The following is a 20,363-nucleotide window of genomic DNA, read 5'->3' as shown; positions in this document are numbered from 1 at the left end:
GGTTATGGCCGATTCTGCTGCCCACCGGCAAATGGTGGCCCTGAAATGTTGGACTAGGAAGGCTTAGAGGCTGCTGCAGAGGGGGCACCGGTGGACTTGCTCATCCGCTGGCCCCCAGACCCACAACGTTGGGTCCCACGTCCCTGGCCGTGCACAGGCTGGGTGGCTTACGCCAGCCTGTAGCCCTGGGCGGAACATGGTGGGGCACCCCTTCCGTAGCCATGAAAGGGGCGAAAGGCAGACTGCACAGGATGAGAGGTGGCAGCGAGGCCCAAGGATCTGGCCATTGCTCTAGAATCCTTGAAGCGCTCGAGAGCAAGGCGCGCCTTGTCGCCAAACAGACAACGGCCATCGAATGGAATGTCCAAAAGAGTCGATTGGACATGCTGAGACAAGCCAGTGGATCTCAGCCAGGAGTAAAGTTTTAAGGCTACTGATGTAGAAATCATTCTACCCAGTGAGTCGGCAGTGTCCAGCCCACAGCAGATGGTGAACTTCACTACATCTCTCCCCTCTGCAACCACACGGGAGATTGTGACCCGGGCCTACTCCGGGCACTGAGGCAGCACTTGCGCGACTGTGTCCCACACAGAGTGGGTGTAGCGGCCCAAGAAACATGCAGTGTTCACCGACCGCAGTCCTAAGCTGGGGGAAGAAAACATCTTAACAAGATGATCCAGCTTCTTGGATTCCTTATCTGGGGGAGCAGTAGGGAACACGCCTTTGGAGGTTGAGGCTTGGACCACCAAGCTCTCAGGGGTAGGGTGTTGGGTGAGGAAAATGGGGTCGCCCGGGGCCGGCCGGCGGCGTTAGGCAATCATCCGATCCCCTGTGCTGGGCGTGGACCAAGTGCCCAGAAGGATTTTGGTGAGGGCCTCATTGAATGGCAGAAGAGGTTCTGAGGAGGTCGCTGCCGGCTGAAGCACCTCAGTAAGGAGGTTAGTCCCGACTGCCACTGTAGGAAGCTCGGGGCCCAAGGCCTCAGCCGCCCTACCCAACACCACAGTGTAAGAGGCTCCCCTCCTACGTGGCCACGGTAGGGGAGAAAGCTGGTCTACCAGAAGATCTACAGACCCCTCACAGTCCTCCTCATCCTCTCCTGGCTGCCACTCAGGGCAAAAAGGAACGCCAGGATAGAACAGTGGTACAAAAGTACCACTCAGCGCTGGTACCGGCATCAGTCGACGCCGGTCCAGCTCCGTGTTCGGCTCGAAGGGAAGGCCGGGGTCGACACCGGCCGGGGACCCAACTGGCGTCGGAGGCGTTGTCAGTGGAATCGCCAGTGGGGAAGGTGTTGTGAGGTCAACCGGCGCCGATCCGGATGCAGGCCTGGATCCCTGGTGACCCTGCGGCGTCAGAGCCGGAGCGGCAGGCATCGAATGCCTAGAGCCCCCAGCCTAGTCTGCGGGGCCGGAAAACGCGCCGGCGGAGTCGGGCTGCCCAAAAATGTAGTGGAGGGCCTCGTAAAAAGCATGAAGCTGGGCAGGGGATGCTCTGGCTCCCAGGAAGGGAGGGAAGCTCGGAGTCGCCCGAGCATGCTCCGCGGGTGGAGCTGAAGGATGGCAACCTTCTGCATCCTGCATCGCCCGACGGATGGGGAGAAGGTGAAAAGCGACAGTGCTTATTCGCCGCCTTCTTGTGCTTCGATTTACCCGAAGACGAAGACTTCGATGAGGAGTGAAGGTGGAGAATATGCGACTGGCCCCGCGACCTCCCTCTTGACCGGAACCTCGTGCGGCGCGGAGCCGACTACCGGGCCTCCAGAAGCGTTCTGGACCACTCCCGCAAAGACTTCGTGTTCATGGCCCGAAGGTCAAAGCACGACTTTGGGTCGTGGTTGCAACTCCAGGCACCAAAGGCACACAAGGTGCGGATCTGTGACTGACATCAGCTGTGACAATTCACAAGGCTTGAACCCGGTCCGCCGATGTGACATCACTGCGTGCACCAGGAGTTGAACGACTCGAAAAAGATGTCGACAAAAAGTTGAAAAACGCTAGTCAAAAAACGACTAAGAGTACCGATCTCTTCATATCTGCGCTGGCTGAAGCAGAAAAAGAAAGTACTGACGTCATCGCGCAGGGGCGACGTCTAAGTAGATACCGCAACGTCATTCCGGTGATCACAATGCCAACGACGAATGCAGAGTCGACTGATGCCACCTACCGCCATGCAGGTGTACTGCTGAAGAAAAATTCCCCGGATCCAGTCTGACGCCAGGGGCTAATTCTAAGGTAAGGAATCTATAACTAATTAATATATATATATATATATATATATATATATATATATATATATATATATATATATATATATATATATATATATAATGCGGGAAGGATACAGCGATCCACTGGGATTATGACTCCAAGTACCAGCAGGCTCTGTGTTAGCCACGCCCACATGGGCGGGAGATTGAACTTAAAACTGCTGTTCTGCATTCTCGCCTGTTGGCCCACAGCCCCTGAGGAAGTGATCGTTATCACGAAACGCGTTGGGCATGAAGTTCTGTGGAGCACTTCGTGAATGTTTGGACATTGCTTTTCGCCTACCAATAAAGATGGCTTGAACTTTACTTACCTGAGAAGGGCTTCCTTACAGCACGCAACTTTTCGTTGGATGTTTAAGCGGCCTCGCCTGAGCCGCAAGGAACGCCCCACTGCACTCGTGCAGTTCCGCTGTGGCATCATTTGGTGCTATGGCAATGGAACAGGTTAGTTGCCGGAGGGTGAATGTTATCGGCATGGCAGACTGTAGCAGTGAACCACAACCCACTTGGGATTAAATTGGGTGCAGAATGCGGGAAGGATACAGCGATCCACTGGGATTATGACTCCAAGTACCAGCAGGCTCTGTGTTAGCCACGCCCACATGGGCGGGAGATTGAACTTAAAACTGCTGTTCTGCATTCTCGCCTGTTGGCCCACAGCCCCTGAGGAAGTGATCGTTATCACGAAACGCGTTGGGCATGAAGTTCTGTGGAGCACTTCGTGAATGTTTGGACATTGCTTTTCGCCTACCAATAAAGATGGCTTGAACTTTACTTACCTGAGAAGGGCTTCCTTACAGCAGGCAACTTTTCGTTGGATGTTTAAGCGGCCTCGCCTGAGCCGCAAGGAACGCCCCACTGCACTCGTGCAGTTCCGCTGTGGCATCATTTGGTGCTATGGCAATGGAACAGGTTAGTTGCCGGAGGGTGAATGTTATCGGCATGGCAGACTGTAGCAGTGAACCACAACCCACTTGGGATTAAATTGGGTGCAGAATGCGGGAAGGATACAGCGATCCACTGGGATTATGACTCCAAGTACCAGCAGGCTCTGTGTTAGCCACGCCCACATGGGCAGGAGATTGAACTTAAAACTGCTGTTCTGCATTCTCGCCTGTTGGCCCACAGCCCCTGAGGAAGTGATCGTTATCACGAAACGCGTTGGGCATGAAGTTCTGTGGAGCACTTCGTGAATGTTTGGACATTGCTTTTCGCCTACCAATAAAGATGGCTTGAACTTTACTTACCTGAGAAGGGCTTCCTTACAGCAGGCAACTTTTCGTTGGATGTTTAAGCGGCCTCGCCTGAGCCGCAAGGAACGCCCCACTGCACTCGTGCAGTTCCGCTGTGGCATCATTTGGTGCTATGGCAATGGAACAGGTTAGTTGCCGGAGGGTGAATGTTATCGGCATGGCAGACTGTAGCAGTGAACCACAACCCACTTGGGATTAAATTGGGTGCAGAATGCGGGAAGGATACAGCGATCCACTGGGATTATGACTCCAAGTACCAGCAGGCTCTGTGTTAGCCACGCCCACATGGGCAGGAGATTGAACTTAAAACTGCTGTTCTGCATTCTCGCCTGTTGGCCCACAGCCCCTGAGGAAGTGATCGTTATCACGAAACGCGTTGGGCATGAAGTTCTGTGGAGCACTTCGTGAATGTTTGGACATTGCTTTTCGCCTACCAATAAAGATGGCTTGGACTTTACTTACCTGAGAAGGGCTTCCTTACAGCAGGCAACTTTTCGTTGGATATATATATATATATATATATATATATATATATATATATCCACAACGAGAAGCTCCAACAGGAGATCCTTCGCCTTGCCAGGGGTGGCGCAGAGCAGGCGGTATAAAATATCAATACTAGAACGGAGTTCCAATGAGCACTCTGGTCTGTAAAAATCACCAGGGGCCAATCCTTAAGTCAAAATAACCAGGTTTATTCACATCATAAACCAGTTGTGACGCGTTTCGCGCTTCACAGAGCGCTTGTTCACACATCCTGGGTAAATAAAGTTTGTCCATTTAAACATCACTTGCAGTGTTACATGTAATCATAATGGAAAGCGGACTGCACATTCAAAGTAGTTTAACCGCCATCTTAACATATAGAGCATGACTTGCCGGATCTGGCCACAGAAGATTTATGGCAAGTATTTCCAAGATTCCTTTGATCTACAATAAAGGCTGCTCCGTTAAAGAAGAACAATGTCTTCACTCTACATAAGATATACTGGACACCACAAAGACTTGATAAGTTTGCACAAAAGATGCTGAGATGTAACCAGCCTGAGGCGGACAACAGACAAATGTTTGCGGACTGCCCAGGCCTTCATGTCTTTCGGGAAGCTTAAATTATGAACAAACAGGATTAACAGGTTTTAAAGTGCCTTGTGTCACATGCTAATATGCAATAAACAATAAGTTAATTCTTCAATATTTTAATCTTCTATTCAAAAAGAATTTGAAGGCTCAATACAGGTCTATAAGGGATATTCCACCCAATCTTCCACAGGCTTCCAAATCTCCAGCCCCCCTTTTTTTTTCCTTTAGGCCCATGTGCTTGTAGATAGCCTTTTCTAGATTAAATATGGCCAACAGCCACGCCACCTATTGTTGCAGTGACGGGGGGATCGGATCTAGCCAGGCTGTGGCAATGCACAGTCTGTACACTGCCATTGCTATAATTATCAGCGCCCCTCCTATTTTTCCGGTTAATGTCGCCATTCCTAACATGATTGCAGGTGCATCCTGCTCAATCTGCAAGTTTAATTTCTCCTTTAAAAACCCATTTACATCCCTAATCAGGGGTTCTAGTTTATTGCAGGTTGCAAACATGTGGATTATGTCCGCCTTGTTTAGGAGCAGCGCGGGCAATAGGCTCCCTTCCCCTCGCTCCATTTCGCTATTCGATTTGGGATATAGTACAATCCAAAACAGGTCTTATAAAATTGAACTTGCAGGTTGGCCGATATTAGGATAGCTTGGGTGCTTAAATAAATCTTTTGAAACGTATTCCCCGTAATCTCCAATCTTTCTTGCCATCTATTGGAGCAAATTTCCATGTCATCTTTGAGTCCCTCATTCAATATTTTATAAACTGTCCCTATTCACTCGATTATATCCACTAATTCCCTTCTCCCTTGCTGATCCATCTGTTCCCCATTTTTTTGTAGAAAGTCCCTAATCTGCAGGTACTTGAAGAAATCCTTGTGTGTAAGGCCATACTTAGAGGCTAATTCTTCATATGATCTAATTCCCCCGTGGTCATAAAAGCATCCAATCTGTTTGATTCCAGCCTTGAACCAGGATTTAAATTGTATATCCCTGAACATGTATGGTAGATTCCTATTTGTAAATCAGACTTTAAGTGACATAATGTAAGGGAGATCAAGGTAAGCCACACTCTAATTCTAATGAGGACTCATCAAATCATTAGCATATCGCTGTGCAAACCCCAGCAAAGATTGGTGTTATACATAATTCTGCTGGCAACGACAAACATTTGTAAAAAAATATATATATATGAACTTCTTTATGTTTCCCATTAGCCACTTATTGGATCAAATCAGCTAACTAGGTAAGCCACATGAATTTTACATGTGACCCTAAAAGTCTGAATAAAATATGGAATGATTTCAGGATGGTATTTTGTCCACTGATTATACCTCAATGTTGTGGCACCTGGGGACATATTCCCTAGTCCAGCACCCATGAGCACCAACTGCAAACAATATCAACAGTCTCTCCGAAGTTTGGAAGGCATGGTAAGAACAATCAGAAGTAGTACTGAGGATGAAATGAGGACAAAAAAAGTTATTTTTGTTTTTTGAAGAGAAAAAGACAATTAGGTTTGAGAGGAGCATCAGTGAGTTGCGAGCACTGGACATTCACTGGCAATCTCTGGTACCAAAAAAAGTCAGGGAGATGATTTGGGGTTTAAGACTGGGACACAGCTATATTGTCATCCTTTACGCTGTTGTTTAATGTTTAGGATGAAATGTGAGGTTAAAGTTTGGGAGGAACCAAGAATATAAAGCCACTCACAACATAATAAAGCAACTTGACAAAATAGTAGAATGATGTGCAGTTGACAATGTGAATGTTGAAAAAGTGGTGGATGCATATGTAGTGACACAATTACAATAGGCATGTTTCTTGATATATTCTGTCTGCCCCAATTCTCTATTGGTGAAGAAGCAAAACTAAAAGTATATATGACGAGGCAAAACAGAGAATCTCTTATCATCCCCACACAGACATGCCATAAAAAACAAAGGACACGCTGTTCTTACCCTAAAAAAATGTTCAGTAATATCATATGGAAGGGCACACCCTCTGGAGCAAATGTTTTTCTGTAAGACATAAAAAAAAATATGTTCATCAGATTAAGAAACTTATTTTATAATTATTTACTATCATAAAGGGTTTACCAAACATCATCAACAAAGGGAAACTAAGGATAAGAACGAATGTCAGATAGTGTTCAATCTTAAAATTTACAGGTCGGAATATTTAGGGTTAAATGTTTTTATGAAAATATAACACTAATCACAATCAAGTATAACAAAACACAGAGAGGGCACTAGCTTGCTACATATCGTGAAACTTCATCAATAGTATTTCCAAATGGGTAGCAACCTATAAGTAAAAGTTACTTACCAAATACCAAATATTCCTCCAGATCACTACCCTTAAGAATATCCTCTCAGGCATCAAACTTTTAGAACCAGTTACTTACCTTAGTTAACACATTATCTGGTAGAGACAATATCTAGCTGCAGATTCCTTACCATTGAATTTCCCAGGCGTCAAACTGGATCCGGAAATATTTGCATGAGCAGTATCCCTCCGCGACGTAGGGTGGCTTTGTTCGGTTCCACAAGTCTGCGTCTTTTAATGCCGCAAGTGACGTCGCGGTCAACTGTATAGGTGCCAACCAGCAGCGTGGATGCCAGTTACTTTTCATGACTTTCCACGCCAGGTGCACAGACCTGTGAATTGAACTGACTAGTGTATGTCCAAACTAAGGCCCTAAAAAGGGGAAAACCCCTACCCCTAGAAATGTGTCAGCAGAACCGCTAGGCAAGGTTGGATCTGTAAGAGATCTGCAGCTAGATATTGTCTCTACCAGATGCACAAGTTACTACTTGTGTAACGATGTATCTGTAAGAGGCAACAGTTAGGGATCGATTCCTTACCTCAGAATATCCCCAGGTGTCAGACTGGATCCGGAAAGTTTTTCGTCAGCAGTACCTCTGCGCGTCGCAAGATGGCGTCGTGCCGCTCCGCGCCTGTCGCTGGCGTCGTAGGCGCCGAGATGACGTCACGGAGAGTACTTAGGCGCCACCCATGCACGCTGACATCAGTTCTGTACACAACTATTCCGCGCCGAAACGCCGAGCCATGCAAGAGACCGACAAGTGGTGCATAATACTAAGGCCCTAAAAGGGATATGACCTTAACCCTAGTAACCAGTTTGCAGAACGGGAAGGATGGGCAGGGCGGAAAGGAATCTATCACTAACTAATGTCTCTTACAGATATATCGTTACACAAGTAGTAACTTGTGCATCTGAAAGAGACACGTTAGTGATAGATTCCTTACCTTAGAATAGATACCCCAGCAATACCAACCCTGGTGGAGGGTCTGCGAACAAGATTACACCAGAAAGTCACGGAGAACAGACGGCCAAAGAAGCCGTCTCCCCGGACTTGACTGTCAAGGCAGTAATGCTTGGTAAATGTGTGCAGCGAGGCCCACGTAGCTGCCTGACAAATGTCCTGCAAGGGAACGCCGCTTCCCAAGGCAGTAATGGCTGCTGTTGCCCTGGTAGAATGTTATAACAAACAGGGAGTGCCAGGGCTCGAATTTAGTTCAAGACTGCTCTTTATTTAGCAGCTCTGGACCTTTGTTTCACAGATTCCGTAGGCTCTTGTATTGATTCATACATTACTTTTACGTTTCAAATTATTTACATTTTTTCACAAACGTCCGAGGCTTTAACAGACCTTCACAATTGAAACAGTTGAAACAGACATAAATCATATATATGATGCTCTATAAGTGCATAAATCATAACATTCAATGACAGTAAACATATGGATTAGACACAATTATGGTAATGGAGCAACTCAATGTGGTACACCTATAATTGTTTCTCTTATAGTCCTAACGACATAGTGTACACAGTTATTAGTAAACACATTGGGCCTTTCGGATTTTCTAGATCCTGAATTTCACTTAAATCGCCCTAATTGTGAACGTGGATATTCTAATCCTGTGACCACCAAGGTGTGGGTTCCCTTGGAACAGCCGAACAGCCGACGCGTTTCCAAACCTTTTATTCAGTTAACAGGGTTCTTCCTCAGGGCTGAGCTGTGTACCTACGGTGTAAAATTTGGGAATGTTTAGCTTCTCCTATTCTCTGAGTTGTTGAACTCTTAGACTATTTAGAGAAAAGGGAGGGGGTTACTTACAAAGCGAAGGGAGGGGACACTTACAAAGCTGCAGAGTGCTTACTCGTGGTTTCTGTGGACGCCTTCTCTGTACTTGCCAGCACCACTCCTAGCCGCACCCGCTGCGCGGGTGCCGCATCGCTCTTTGTGGCATTACCGGCTGTTGGGAGCATTTCCTAGCTCACAGCCTCGACGGGGGAAAACAGCGGGGGCACTTCCATCTTGCCCTAAAGATCCATCTTCAGTCGGCGGTAGAGACCGGTGCTGTAGCAGGGACTCACTCTCCCAGGAGTCCCTGTCTGCACAGCACACCTGGTCCGCGCCTACTCGGTGCCCCGCCCCCAGGACGCCTGCAGGCAGTGAAAAGCCTTGCTCTGCGACTTTGCCAGCGGGACACTTACAAAGCTGCAGATTGCTTACTCGTGGTTTCTGTGGACGCCTTCTCTGTACTTGCGCGGGTGCCGCGTCGCTCTTTGTGGCATTACCGGCTGTTGGGAGCATTTCCTAGCTCACAGCCTCGACGGGGGAAAACAGCGGGGGCACTTCCATCTTGCCCGAAAGATCCATCTTCAGTCGGCGGTAGAGACCGGTGCTGTAGCAGGGACTCACTCTCCCAGGAGTCCCTGCCTGCACAGCACACCTGGTCCGCGCTGACTCGGTGCCCCGCCCCCAGGACGCTCTCGAGCCTATTTATTTACATCTAGTACCGCAACGCGGGAGCGCCGGGCGAAGCCCGGGCAAAGGGCGGGCCCTCTGTGGCCGAGGTAGGCTGGGCTGGGCCCCGTTATTTTTATTTTTCGTTTGTTGTCCAGTATACGCCGGGTGGCCCAGACGAAGTTAATCCACGTGAACTTAAAAATTTGTTTATCGCTCCACTGACAGTGATTGCAAGCTCGTTTCAGTCGCATCTCCAATAACTAATCTATTTTATGGTGCTTGCATAGATTTTAGCTCAATCTTGTCTGGAAGAACATTACATTACTTTGTAAGCGACCCAGTGTGGGACTCTTTTGCAGAATATGACCAAAAAACTCCGCTCTGGGAGATTGGTGGGGGGTAGAACCTGTGCTAAAACAAAATCTTATCCCCTGCGAAATAAATCAGTGAATAATCACCTATTAAAGGGACAATGTCAGCTTTTTGAGTTATGGGAAAAACCTGTGGATAAGAACTCATTTGCGGCTGGAAAGGAAGCTTCAGCCTTTGTAACTCAGGAGGGTCATAATCAAGCTGTTGATATTAAGACACCCCTCTCCTTGCTGAAAGAGCCACCCCAAATGGAAATCATTGATAGTTCCTGCCTTGTGCATTTCGAAGCGGACGGGGTTATTAAGCCCCTCGCACTTTCCGTGGAAGATAAACAAGCGAACAATCCTTGTCCTCCTCAAGCTTCTTCCCTGAATGTTCTGGAAGGTGAGGCCCCCTCATTGCTTTCCATTGACCTTGAACTTTGCGACCGCTATGTGAAGGCAGCTAGTCTGGAGGCTCCAGAAATTAGTAAGCCTCCTGGGGGTGTCACTCCATCAGGGCTATTGTTATATAGCAGTACTCCATCTTTAAATAGACAGGATATGTCCGACTTGTTAAATGCTTCCAGGAGTCCGGTTCTCAACCTTTCCGGCATTTGTCCTCCTGGTGGGTCAGGCGATAAACCTATATCAGAATCTCTGATTGCTCTTGACCATTTGTTAGCCTCCATACTATTTCTTTTGGGGAAATTTGTAGGTAGTTCTGATTGTATCTTGGACTCTGTTGCTCAAATTCTGAATACTCTGTTACAAAAAGCCCCTGAAACGAGGAGTGCTCCCTTCCCCACGGCCGATACTAACTTGATAAAGGGGAAAACAAATGTGCGCATAGAGAATTCTGATATAAAGGCACCAGTACCAGTACATGAAATCAACGTCTTGGGCCTGCCTGTAACAGCTGCGTTCAATTGCGTAAAGAATTCGGATCTGGAGATAGAGGAAGAAAATAAATCTAGCCCTGGCTGTAAAGTAGTACAAGAACTATTTCCTATTTTCATTTCGGAAAATAAAAAAGAGTACTCTGAGGACAAGCAAGAAGTAAAGGAAAGAAACGGAAAACATAAAAATAATAAAGGAAACAAAAGGAAACCGGTCCGCAAACACAGGAAGAAAAGACAGAGGCAGATAATCTTCCAAAACTCTATAGTTCTTATTGATAAGGAAGATAAAGCCACTGAATCAACCCCGATGACATCAAAGTTGGCTAGTGATTCCAGCCCTCCTTATCGCGGCTCAGAGATCACTTGCAATATCCTGCCTACGAATATGGAAGATCCACCACAAAAGGATGGTCTTGGTTCAAATACCTCCCCAGTGTTGGAGATAAGGAGCTCTAATCATGATAAACTCGGGTCTCTCAACCCTTTGGCCTCTCCCTTTTCTCTTACAGTTGGGGCAGGTGATCACCCATTCCCTCCTTTAGAGCCAAAAAATTTAACGTCTTATGTGGACACTTTTGTTTTGGACTTTCTTCCCTTATTTGATGTAGATTTGCCATTAAACAGAGCATGGTTACTTAAATGCTTCAGTGAGGTGGAAAGTCTCCACCTTATCCAATCAAGTGACATTGAGTTAGTCTCTTTGTTAGGTGGAGATAGTGTTTCACGTATAAGGGTCAAATTTTATTCTAAAATTATTGTAAATCTGATTTTACAGCAAGCAGAGAATTTCCAATGTACAGGTATTGATGTCCTGCCTATTCTTAGCTTTGGTAATATCCACTCTTCCCATAAAATGTCTCAAAAGGGTGATAGACAAAATGAGGTATCCTCCCCACTCAAAGATCTAAAGATTTGGGTTTCAAAAGGGAAACGTTTGGTCTCCCAGGTAAAGCCACTCCCACTGACTCAGAACTCTTCTCTAACAGAGGACAATAATCGGTGGAATTGGCTGCATAATGCCTTATCTACTAAGACCTCAGATAACCCCAAATTGTTTCATCATCTTTAACAATCAATTGAAAATCATTTCTTGGAATGCAGCTGGGATACATAGTAGTCCAGAGAAACTTGAGTTTCTATTTGCACTGGGAGCAAATGTGATTTGCATACAAGAAACTTGGTGCACCGATGATATTGATGTCAGGAAGGACTACTATGTGTTGGAAGTGCCGGCTGCCCCATCCAAGAAAGGTCACGCCAAAGGGGGAATCGCTTGTTTATTATCTAATAAATTACACTGGAGATTCTCCCACTATATTGACCCAAGTAACCTTTTTCAAGCTATAACAATAGCAAATCTCCCTACCTATTTAAAGAAGCCCTCTGTCGTAATTATTAATGTGTATATTCCTCCAGAAGAGCGTTTTAACGGTTTATTGAAGCATGTAATCCAATATATTGGCCAGATTAAAAATACCTCACCTTCACCAGAAGTTATCTTAGTAGGAGATTTGAACTGCAAAATATCTAATACTAGTTTGAATCTCTTTAGAAATAAAGCCAAAGAAGAGGCACATTTTATACCACAACCCCTCTTTCCAGATAAAATAGTAACCAATAAAAGAGGGAAGATTCTGCTAGAAGAATTATCGGCAGTTGATGGGCTTATTTTAAATGGGAGATTCCCCTCAGATGTGCCTGCGGAATTTACTCATAAGTCCCCTTTTAGGCCCTCTATTCTTGATTATGCGATCTCGGACTATGACATTTTCCCTTGCATCCAGGATCTCATGATAGTCCCCACAACGTTGAGTGACCATAACATAATCCTCTTAACTATTTCTCTAAGACCTCCGCCTACCGCGTCATGGTCCCTTAACAGTAATGACGCTACTTTTCATGCATCCTCTGGCAGATGCTTTTGGAACCCATCTGCCATTACTGGTGTGCATACTACTCTACGCAAAACCATACTAGAATTAAAAGACTGGCACGGTTTGGAAATTGTTAATTTTGAAAGATTTATGCGGAACATTATCCTGGATGTAAAAAAGGTTAGCTGTCCCATGAAAAGGGTAGTGCTTCCTAGTGCATTGCGCAGCCTGAATAAGGAAATAAATAAACTAGTCCGAGAGCAATTCCTAGGTAGATCTGGTGAACGGGAAAAAGAAATATCTAGGTCAAAAAGACGAGACTTAGACTAAAAGCGAAAATAAAAAAAGGAGAAGGAACATACAGTTTGGATTAACCTGAGGGAATCAGTTGTGCATGGCAAGATTAGAGAATTTTGGTCCATAATTGGGAAGGGTTGTGGTACTAGATTAAATCCTTGCCCCATTCCTATAGCTGAAGAGGTATGGACCTCCTATATTCGGGAGCTTTATGCAGGGAATGGCATTTCTGTGGATGATAGTGTCCTTGATTTAACATCTGAAGGACCGATTAAGTATCCCTCGGAGGAAACAATAGAAATGGCCATAAAGAATATGCGCTCCTCCGGCGCAATGGGTCCTGACGAACTCCCCATGACGGTTTTGAAGCAGGATCCCTCTCTGTGGAGTAAAATTCTTCACCCATTGTTTAAATCCTGTTTTGACTCTAAAAAGGTACCCGCATCCTGGAGGGGAAGTATTCTGTTCCCCATTTTTAAGAAGGGAACTAGGGATAGCCCCAGTAATTATCGTCTGATTGCTCTCCTCGACTCAGTCGGCAAGGTTTTTGCGAAATGTCTTTTAAATTTACTCTCCGACTGGGTTGAGGAGAACAATATTTTGCCACTCGAACAAACTGGATTTCGCAGGGACCACGGCACCCTAGACAATCTCACCACCCTACATGTGATATCGGATAAATACACGCAAGTGAGGGGGGGGTGGTGTACGCTGCTTTTATTGATTTCTCCACGGCGTTCGATAAAGTGGATCATAGATCGCTGTGGAGAAAATTAGCAGCTCTTGGGGTACCATCCTACTTATTAGATCTTGTTCGTACACTTCATACGGAAACTTGGTGTAAGGTTCTCCAAGGGGGCGAAAGGGGTCTCTCCCACCGAATTCCATCTTTGAACGGCCTCAAACAAGGCTGTCTTTTGGCTCCTCTCTTGTTCTCCCTATATACGCAGGACCTGCCTGCCGCCCTGTCTGTCTGTGAGGGTATTGCTCCAGTAATAGGGGGGGCCCCTATCTCTTGTTTGATGTATGCCGATGACATCCTTGTTTTAGATTTAACGCCGAAAGGTCTTACAAATCGACTGCAAGCTCTTCATGCTTTTGCTGTTTCCCACTTTATGAAGATCAACATATCTAAAAGCAAAATTATGTGTATAGCCGGGAAAAAGAAGTGCCGCTCTGAAAACTTTGGATGGTATATTGGTGGCCAAAAACTAGAGGTTGTTAAATCTTACACTTTCTTGGGGAAAATCATCGCGGCTAATCTGAGTGAGAGGCCTCACATCGAACATAGCTCACGGAAAGCCCTCGCCCATGGTAAAAGTTTAAATTCCCTTTACCTTGCCACCGGAAAAAGGCACTTTGCCTGTTTGCTGGAGGTCTATAGGGCTAAGATCCCCGCTACGTTAATTTATGGCATCGAACTTATAGAGTTGAAACATTGGGACTTTTGTCATAAAATTGAAGGGAAACTCCTAAGATCCTTATCTTCCCTAAATACTGCGTGCTCTCTGGCCGCTTGTAGACTCGATTTTGGCCTCAGGAGCACCTGGGTACAGGGACTATGTGCCCTAGTAAGATGGGTGGTTTCCCTGGCTAGAGCGGAACCGGGGACGATGAGAGCCCTCCTTAAAAATGAATTACTGGGCAACTTTAAAGAGTTTTCACAACTTGTAAGGAACTTTAGAAGAGCCGTGACTCTTTTAAAGTTAGATGAAAGTGTTTTGTTCCTGCACTCACCAATTCAACTAAAACTCCTGTTAAAACAGGTTTCGTGGGAACTTTGCTTTCTGACAGATAAGAATACAATACAAGGAAAAGGGGGTTGTGATTTTCTCCTTAATTCGTATGTCATTAAGAGGGCTCAACCCTATGCTATATGGAATTTGCCACATGGCATTCGTAGATTATGATTCCTTTTACGCTATGACTTATTACCCTTAAATTTACTTTTATCCAAATGGTATGGATCGTCTCAAATGTGTAATCTCTGTAATCTGAGTATTCAGGACTGTATGCATGTCTTGCTGATCTGCCCTGCACTCCGTTCATTGCGCCTCAAATGGTTAAAACCTATATGCCTCCGTTTAGGTATCTCTAATGTGAATATCTTTGTTCAATCCTTATGTTGGCCTCCCAATGAAATGTTCTGCTTTCATATTTTTAATTTTTTTAAAGGCTTTTTAGCTATTTATTAATATGTTATTGGAGAGGACTGACCTTGCTTTTGGTTGTATATCTGTCAATGGATGCTATTTGATTTAAATGTGTTGATTGTATATTATTCTTTGACATATACTTGTTTTGAATTTGTAGTATGTATTTTATGTGGCCCTCGTTGAGAGCCAAAACATAATAAAATAAATTGAAAAATTGGGAGGGGGTTACCTCATTTTTCAAAACGTTTGTTCTCTGTCACTTTCTTGCATGGGGCGTCTGTGTGTCCTTCGCTTTTGCAATTGCCTGGACAATAAATCAAAAGATGGCATGCTGATAACGTTCTCACCATATGTGGGAGTTTTATACTAAACAATCAGTAACATTATTCTATCTTTTTATGGAGGTGCCAGCACTTACTTGATCAAGGTTTGATGGTTCTCTGAAGGTACATTTTCGGTATATGGTTCTTATCAGTTCCCGGATGCTGAATGCTGTTAAGTTTAATAAAGCGTTCAGTAAGTAACTAAGTGTAGCTGCGTGTTTTGATTCAATAACCTACAGCGTTAACACTTACTTGCAGGCAGGAAAAGTGTTTTCTGTATGTGCGGCTCTGCTTTACTGTCTTTTCTTCGACTTAACGGGTAGAATGGGCACGCAGCCCCACAGGAGGCTCTTCCTTAGCCAACGAGTAACATGCTTTGATGCACGGAACGACCCACCGAGAGATGGTTTGTTTGCGCTCGGCACAACCTTTTTTGTCACCCACGTAGCCAACAAAGAGCTGGTCATCCACCCGGAACTGTTGTGTGCGTTTCAGATAGAACGAGAGCACACGTTTTGGGTGAAGACGGTAAAGCCCCTCTTTCTCTTTCGAAGGATGCGGAGGCGGAAAGAAGGTGGGCAAAGTGATGGTCTGCCCGATGTGGAAGGGTGTGACAATCTTTGACAGGAAAAAAGGATGGGTCCTTAAATCCACCTTGTCTGGATGAACAGAAAGGAAAGGAGGTTTAGAAGAAAGAGCCTGAAGCTCACTCACTCTTCTGGCAGAGGTGATAGCTACCAGGAAAGCCGTCTTGAGAGTGAGTGAGAAGAAGTAAGGGACAGTTATCAAGGGGCTCAAAGGGAGCGCACATCAGAAAGGTCAAGACAAGATTTATGTCCCACTGAGGGATTATGAAAGGCACAGGAGGAAACGTGCGCGTAATGCCTTTGAGGAAGAAATTAACAACCAGGGACTTAAAAAGAGAAGGCTGATCTGGAAGCTGTAGAAAGGCGGAGATAGCCAAAAGATAACCTTTGATAGTGCCCAGAGCAGAGCCCTGCTGGGCCAAAGAGAGAAGGAACAGAAGCACCTCGGAAAGAGGGGCAGGATGGGGATCCACAGAGTTTGCTGTGCACCAGGCCACAAATTTGTTTCACCTGCAGGCGTATATCATTTTAGTGGAGAGACGCCTCGCTGCCAGAATGACATCACAGACTTCGGGAGGAAGATGGAAAGCTGTCAACTGTCGCCGCTCAATCTACACGCATGGAGGTGGAAGCTGGACAAGTTCGGGTGGAGGATCGTCCCCTGCTGCTGTGACAGAAGATCCTCCCAAAGAGGCAGTCGGATCGGGGAATCGATCGCCATGCTGAGAAGCTCGGGATACCAATATCTTTGTGCCCAATCGGGAGCCACAAGGATGACTAGGGCCCGGTCGCGCCAAATCTTCTTCAGCACTCTGGGCAGAAGTGGTATAGGCAGAAAGGCGTACAACAGACCGGAGCTCCACTCGCGATGAAAAGCGTCGCAGAGAGAGTGCCACCTTGGAAATTCCAAAACGCAGAACTGATGACATTGCACGTTCTCTTTGGTGGCGAATAGATCTAACCAAGGCTCTCCCCACTGCAGAAAGAGACCTTGCGCCACTTCTGAGTTCAGACGCCATTCGTGATCCTGTGGCGCAGGGTCTCCAGACACAGGGTCCACGACCTCACCCCGCCCTGTTTGTTGCAATACTACATGGCGGTGGTGTTGTCCGTGAACACCAGCACTACAATTCCCCGGACAGAGGGAAGGTATGCTTTCAGTGCAAGTCGGATCGCCCGAAGCTCCAAAAGGTTGATATGGAGCCGGGACTCCGCTGGAGACCAGAGGCATCTGATCTCCGCCTGTCCCAAGTGGCAGCCCCATCCCAGGGGGGACGCATCCGTCACCACTGTGTGCTCCGGTTGGGGAGGGGAGAGGGATCTGCCACTGACCCAATCGCGATTGAAAAGCCACCACTGCAATTGTCGTGCAGTGCCCTCCGAGGTCTGGACATGATCGGACAGGTTGCCATGATGTTGTGCCCACTGGAACTTCAGGTCCCACTGCAGAGCCTGCATATGCTATCTGGCATGTTGCACTAGCAGGATGCAGGAAGCCATCAGGCTCAGGAGCCGGAGGGTCATCCTGACAGAAACCCAGGATAAAGGCTGAAAGATTGGAATCATAGTCTGAAAATCCCGGACTCGCTGCTCGGAGGATAAACCCAAAACCGCGTCGAATCCAGAACCGCCCGATGAAGGGGAGCTTCTGAGAGGGACTCAGGTGTGACTTTGGCACGTTGATGGAGAATCCCAGCAAATGCAGGAGGTCGGCCGTAGTCTGGAGGTGGAAAACGACTGCCTGGGGCAAACCTGCCTTCAACATCCAGTTGTTGAGATAGGGGAAGACTTGAACCCCTAATCTGCGAAGATGAGCTGCGACCACTGCCATCACTTTTGTGAACACCCAAGGGGCACTGGTAATGGGAGCACAGCAAACTGAAAATGTTCTTGGCCTATCGTGAACCGCAGGTAACGCCGGTGGGCCGGCAGGACGGGGATATGAAAATATGCGTCCTGCAAGTCCAACGCTACCATCCAGTCTCCAGGGTCGAGGGCAGCCAGGACCTGACCCAGAGTCAACATCTTGAACTTCTCCTTCCGGAGGTAGCGACTGACGTTCCTGAGGTCCAAGATAGGGCACAGGCCCCCTTTTTAGGTCTCGCGCCTGCTGTTGCAAAGCAAGTCTATTGCAATCATTTCAGTCCTTTCAGCTTTCAAGGACTACCAAGAGGAGACAAGAGACTGGCATGAGCACGCAGCCTGCTGGAATCGGATCAGGTCGCACGCGTGAACACGCGCTCCGATTCCGGCAGGCTGTTCACAACACATGCACACGCAGGCACACACAACACACACACAGACAGATGCACGCACACACACAACACACACACACAGACGCATGCGTGCACACACACACACACACACAGACGGACGCCCACGCGCACATACATCCCCCCCCCCCACTCACCGGGCTCTTTCAGCGTGTTACGTGTCCCTGTCTCTCTCGTCAGTCTTGAGCTCCCTCCGCAGCGCTGGTCTTCACCCGGGCCCCCTCTTGGGACCCGGGACTTCAGATGCCGCATTCCGCTTTGGCGCCGGGGCTCGGAGCGCGCATGCGTGGGCAGCCCCCGCCCACTCACTCTAAGCCTGGGCTGCTTTCGGTTTCACTGGTCACGTGCCCGACAACATGCGGCGCGCGCGGGGGAGAGCACGAGCGCAGACTGCTGGGCGCACATGTGGTCTAAGTACGGAATTTTGGTATCTGACAGGAGCTGCATCGACCCCGAGAAGGAGCAGAGAAGCGGCTGGCAAGTGGGATCCCGAGCGGAGGACCGGAGCAGCCAACATGACTGGAAGGTGGGAATCCTCAACCCCCAGCCCTAATATAACTTACGACCTATCCCCTACTTCTCTAGCAGACACTTAACCCACACAATGACCATCTCCTCATGAACCGTAAGCATCGACTGAGGATTTTCTTTGGAAACGGTGCTTGCCCGCCACACCCCGCAGATCATCAGCACCCGGCATCGCTAGTACACAGACGAACTATTTGAGAAGAACTCGCCCCCTCCTCTGCCTCGCACCCCACCAGATCCTGTAGAAACATGGTCCATGCAAACACCATCACACAGAAGTGAGAGGGGTGTGTGAAGAGTAGTCACTGAATGCCAGAATGAGCAGCTGTCCCCAAGGCTGAGCATTCGATTCAGTGACAGCGCGCGGTAGGTCGGGGGTGGGGAAGGGCGGAGGGGGAATCTGGGTAAATTGAGGTGGCTGCACTGTTGTCGAAGACTTCAGGTGCCTGTGCCCTAACTGAGGTAGCAGTCAAGAGCGCCAAATCAACAACTGGAACTCTCCCAAGCGTCGTGAGGCGCTTTACATCATGGTGAGCTCTACGCATTAGAAAGTCACACATTAGGACAAAAAGGTAAGAGCAAAGAGAACCGATCCGCCAGGGTGCTGTACAGCACTGGGGCTCTAGTATGGCAGCTCTTGTGAGAGCTGCGCTCACCGGTGCTCGGCTTTCACCTGATTACAAACAAAATATATGTGCCAGCAGGCGGCTTAATATCACAACATGCAGAGATACAAACACAGCCAATGTATGGATACATTCAGGCAGAACATTTCTGAGCAGTTGGAGGAAATGACACAGTTCCTGTGGGCGGTGATAAAAACGTGAATATTTCATACTGGCGGATCACACTGCTGGGCCTCGGGGAACTGGAGCAATTTGAACTAGCATCAGCAAATGCATTTCCCATCTTCAGCTGCCTGTATAATGAGCTGTGTGCGACTGCCAATCATCTCCTACGGCCCCGGCCTGCTCGGCAGCCAAACTGCTCCGCTCGCCCGAGAGAGCACAAAACACACTAGCCACCGCTGCCTGCCAGTCAGAGCATCTGCACTCACTGCAAGCCCCCACCTAAGCCCCCCAGCATTGGCTCCAACATAAATGTATGTGTAGCATGCGAGCGTGGGCGATGTGCGTGTGTGTATGCAGTGAGAGTGTGAGGCTAGCGTCTGTGTGGGGTGGCATGCAAGCGTGGGGGCTGCATATGTGTGGTCTGGTTATAAGGGGAATATGAGGTACATCATGCAGGGACGACTCCTCTGTAATGGCGGATGAGCCTAGCCCCACTGCCAGCACAGGATAAATAAAATAATAACACGTTAAGTTGTTTTTATCGTTTATTATTAATTATTAATTATAGTAATAATTATTTTAAAAAAATAAAAGCCATTGTTATTTGTAATATCAATACATCTAAGTCATGTAAATACAACACATATTGCATAACAAATGCTATAGATGTCACATTTTGCGAAAGTTAAAACTATTGGCATTGTAAATGACAAAGCTATTAATTTCGCTATTTTCAAAACCAACACAAATAAAAAAATTGTCATTTACAATACCAATAGCTCAAACATTCCTAATGCGAGACCTATTGCATTGCAAATGCTTGTTCCTTCTTGGGGACCAGAAAGTAGTGGGAATAACAACCACATCCTACTTCTGGCCCAGGAACGCGC

The 20,363-nt window shown here is 47.1% G+C and overlaps 1 protein-coding gene across 1 annotated transcript in view; it reads right to left on the bottom strand.

Moving 5' to 3' along the window:
- FANCA (FA complementation group A) overlaps positions 1-20,363 on the bottom strand; it is an 850,506-nt gene that overhangs the window by 196,175 nt on the left and 633,968 nt on the right. Inside the window, exon 34 of the mRNA XM_086945786.1 lies at positions 6,573-6,632. Within this exon, the coding sequence (XP_086801912.1) occupies positions 6,573-6,632 (60 nt within the window). The remainder of the gene's footprint in view (positions 1-6,572; positions 6,633-20,363) is intronic.

Source organism: Lissotriton vulgaris, chromosome 12 (genome assembly GCF_964263255.1).
Source record: "Lissotriton vulgaris chromosome 12, aLisVul1.2, whole genome shotgun sequence".
NCBI classification, from domain to species: Eukaryota; Metazoa; Chordata; class Amphibia; order Caudata; family Salamandridae; genus Lissotriton; species Lissotriton vulgaris.
Note: the sequence above shows the minus strand (reverse complement) of the source record. Positions and strands in the feature narration are given on the sequence as shown.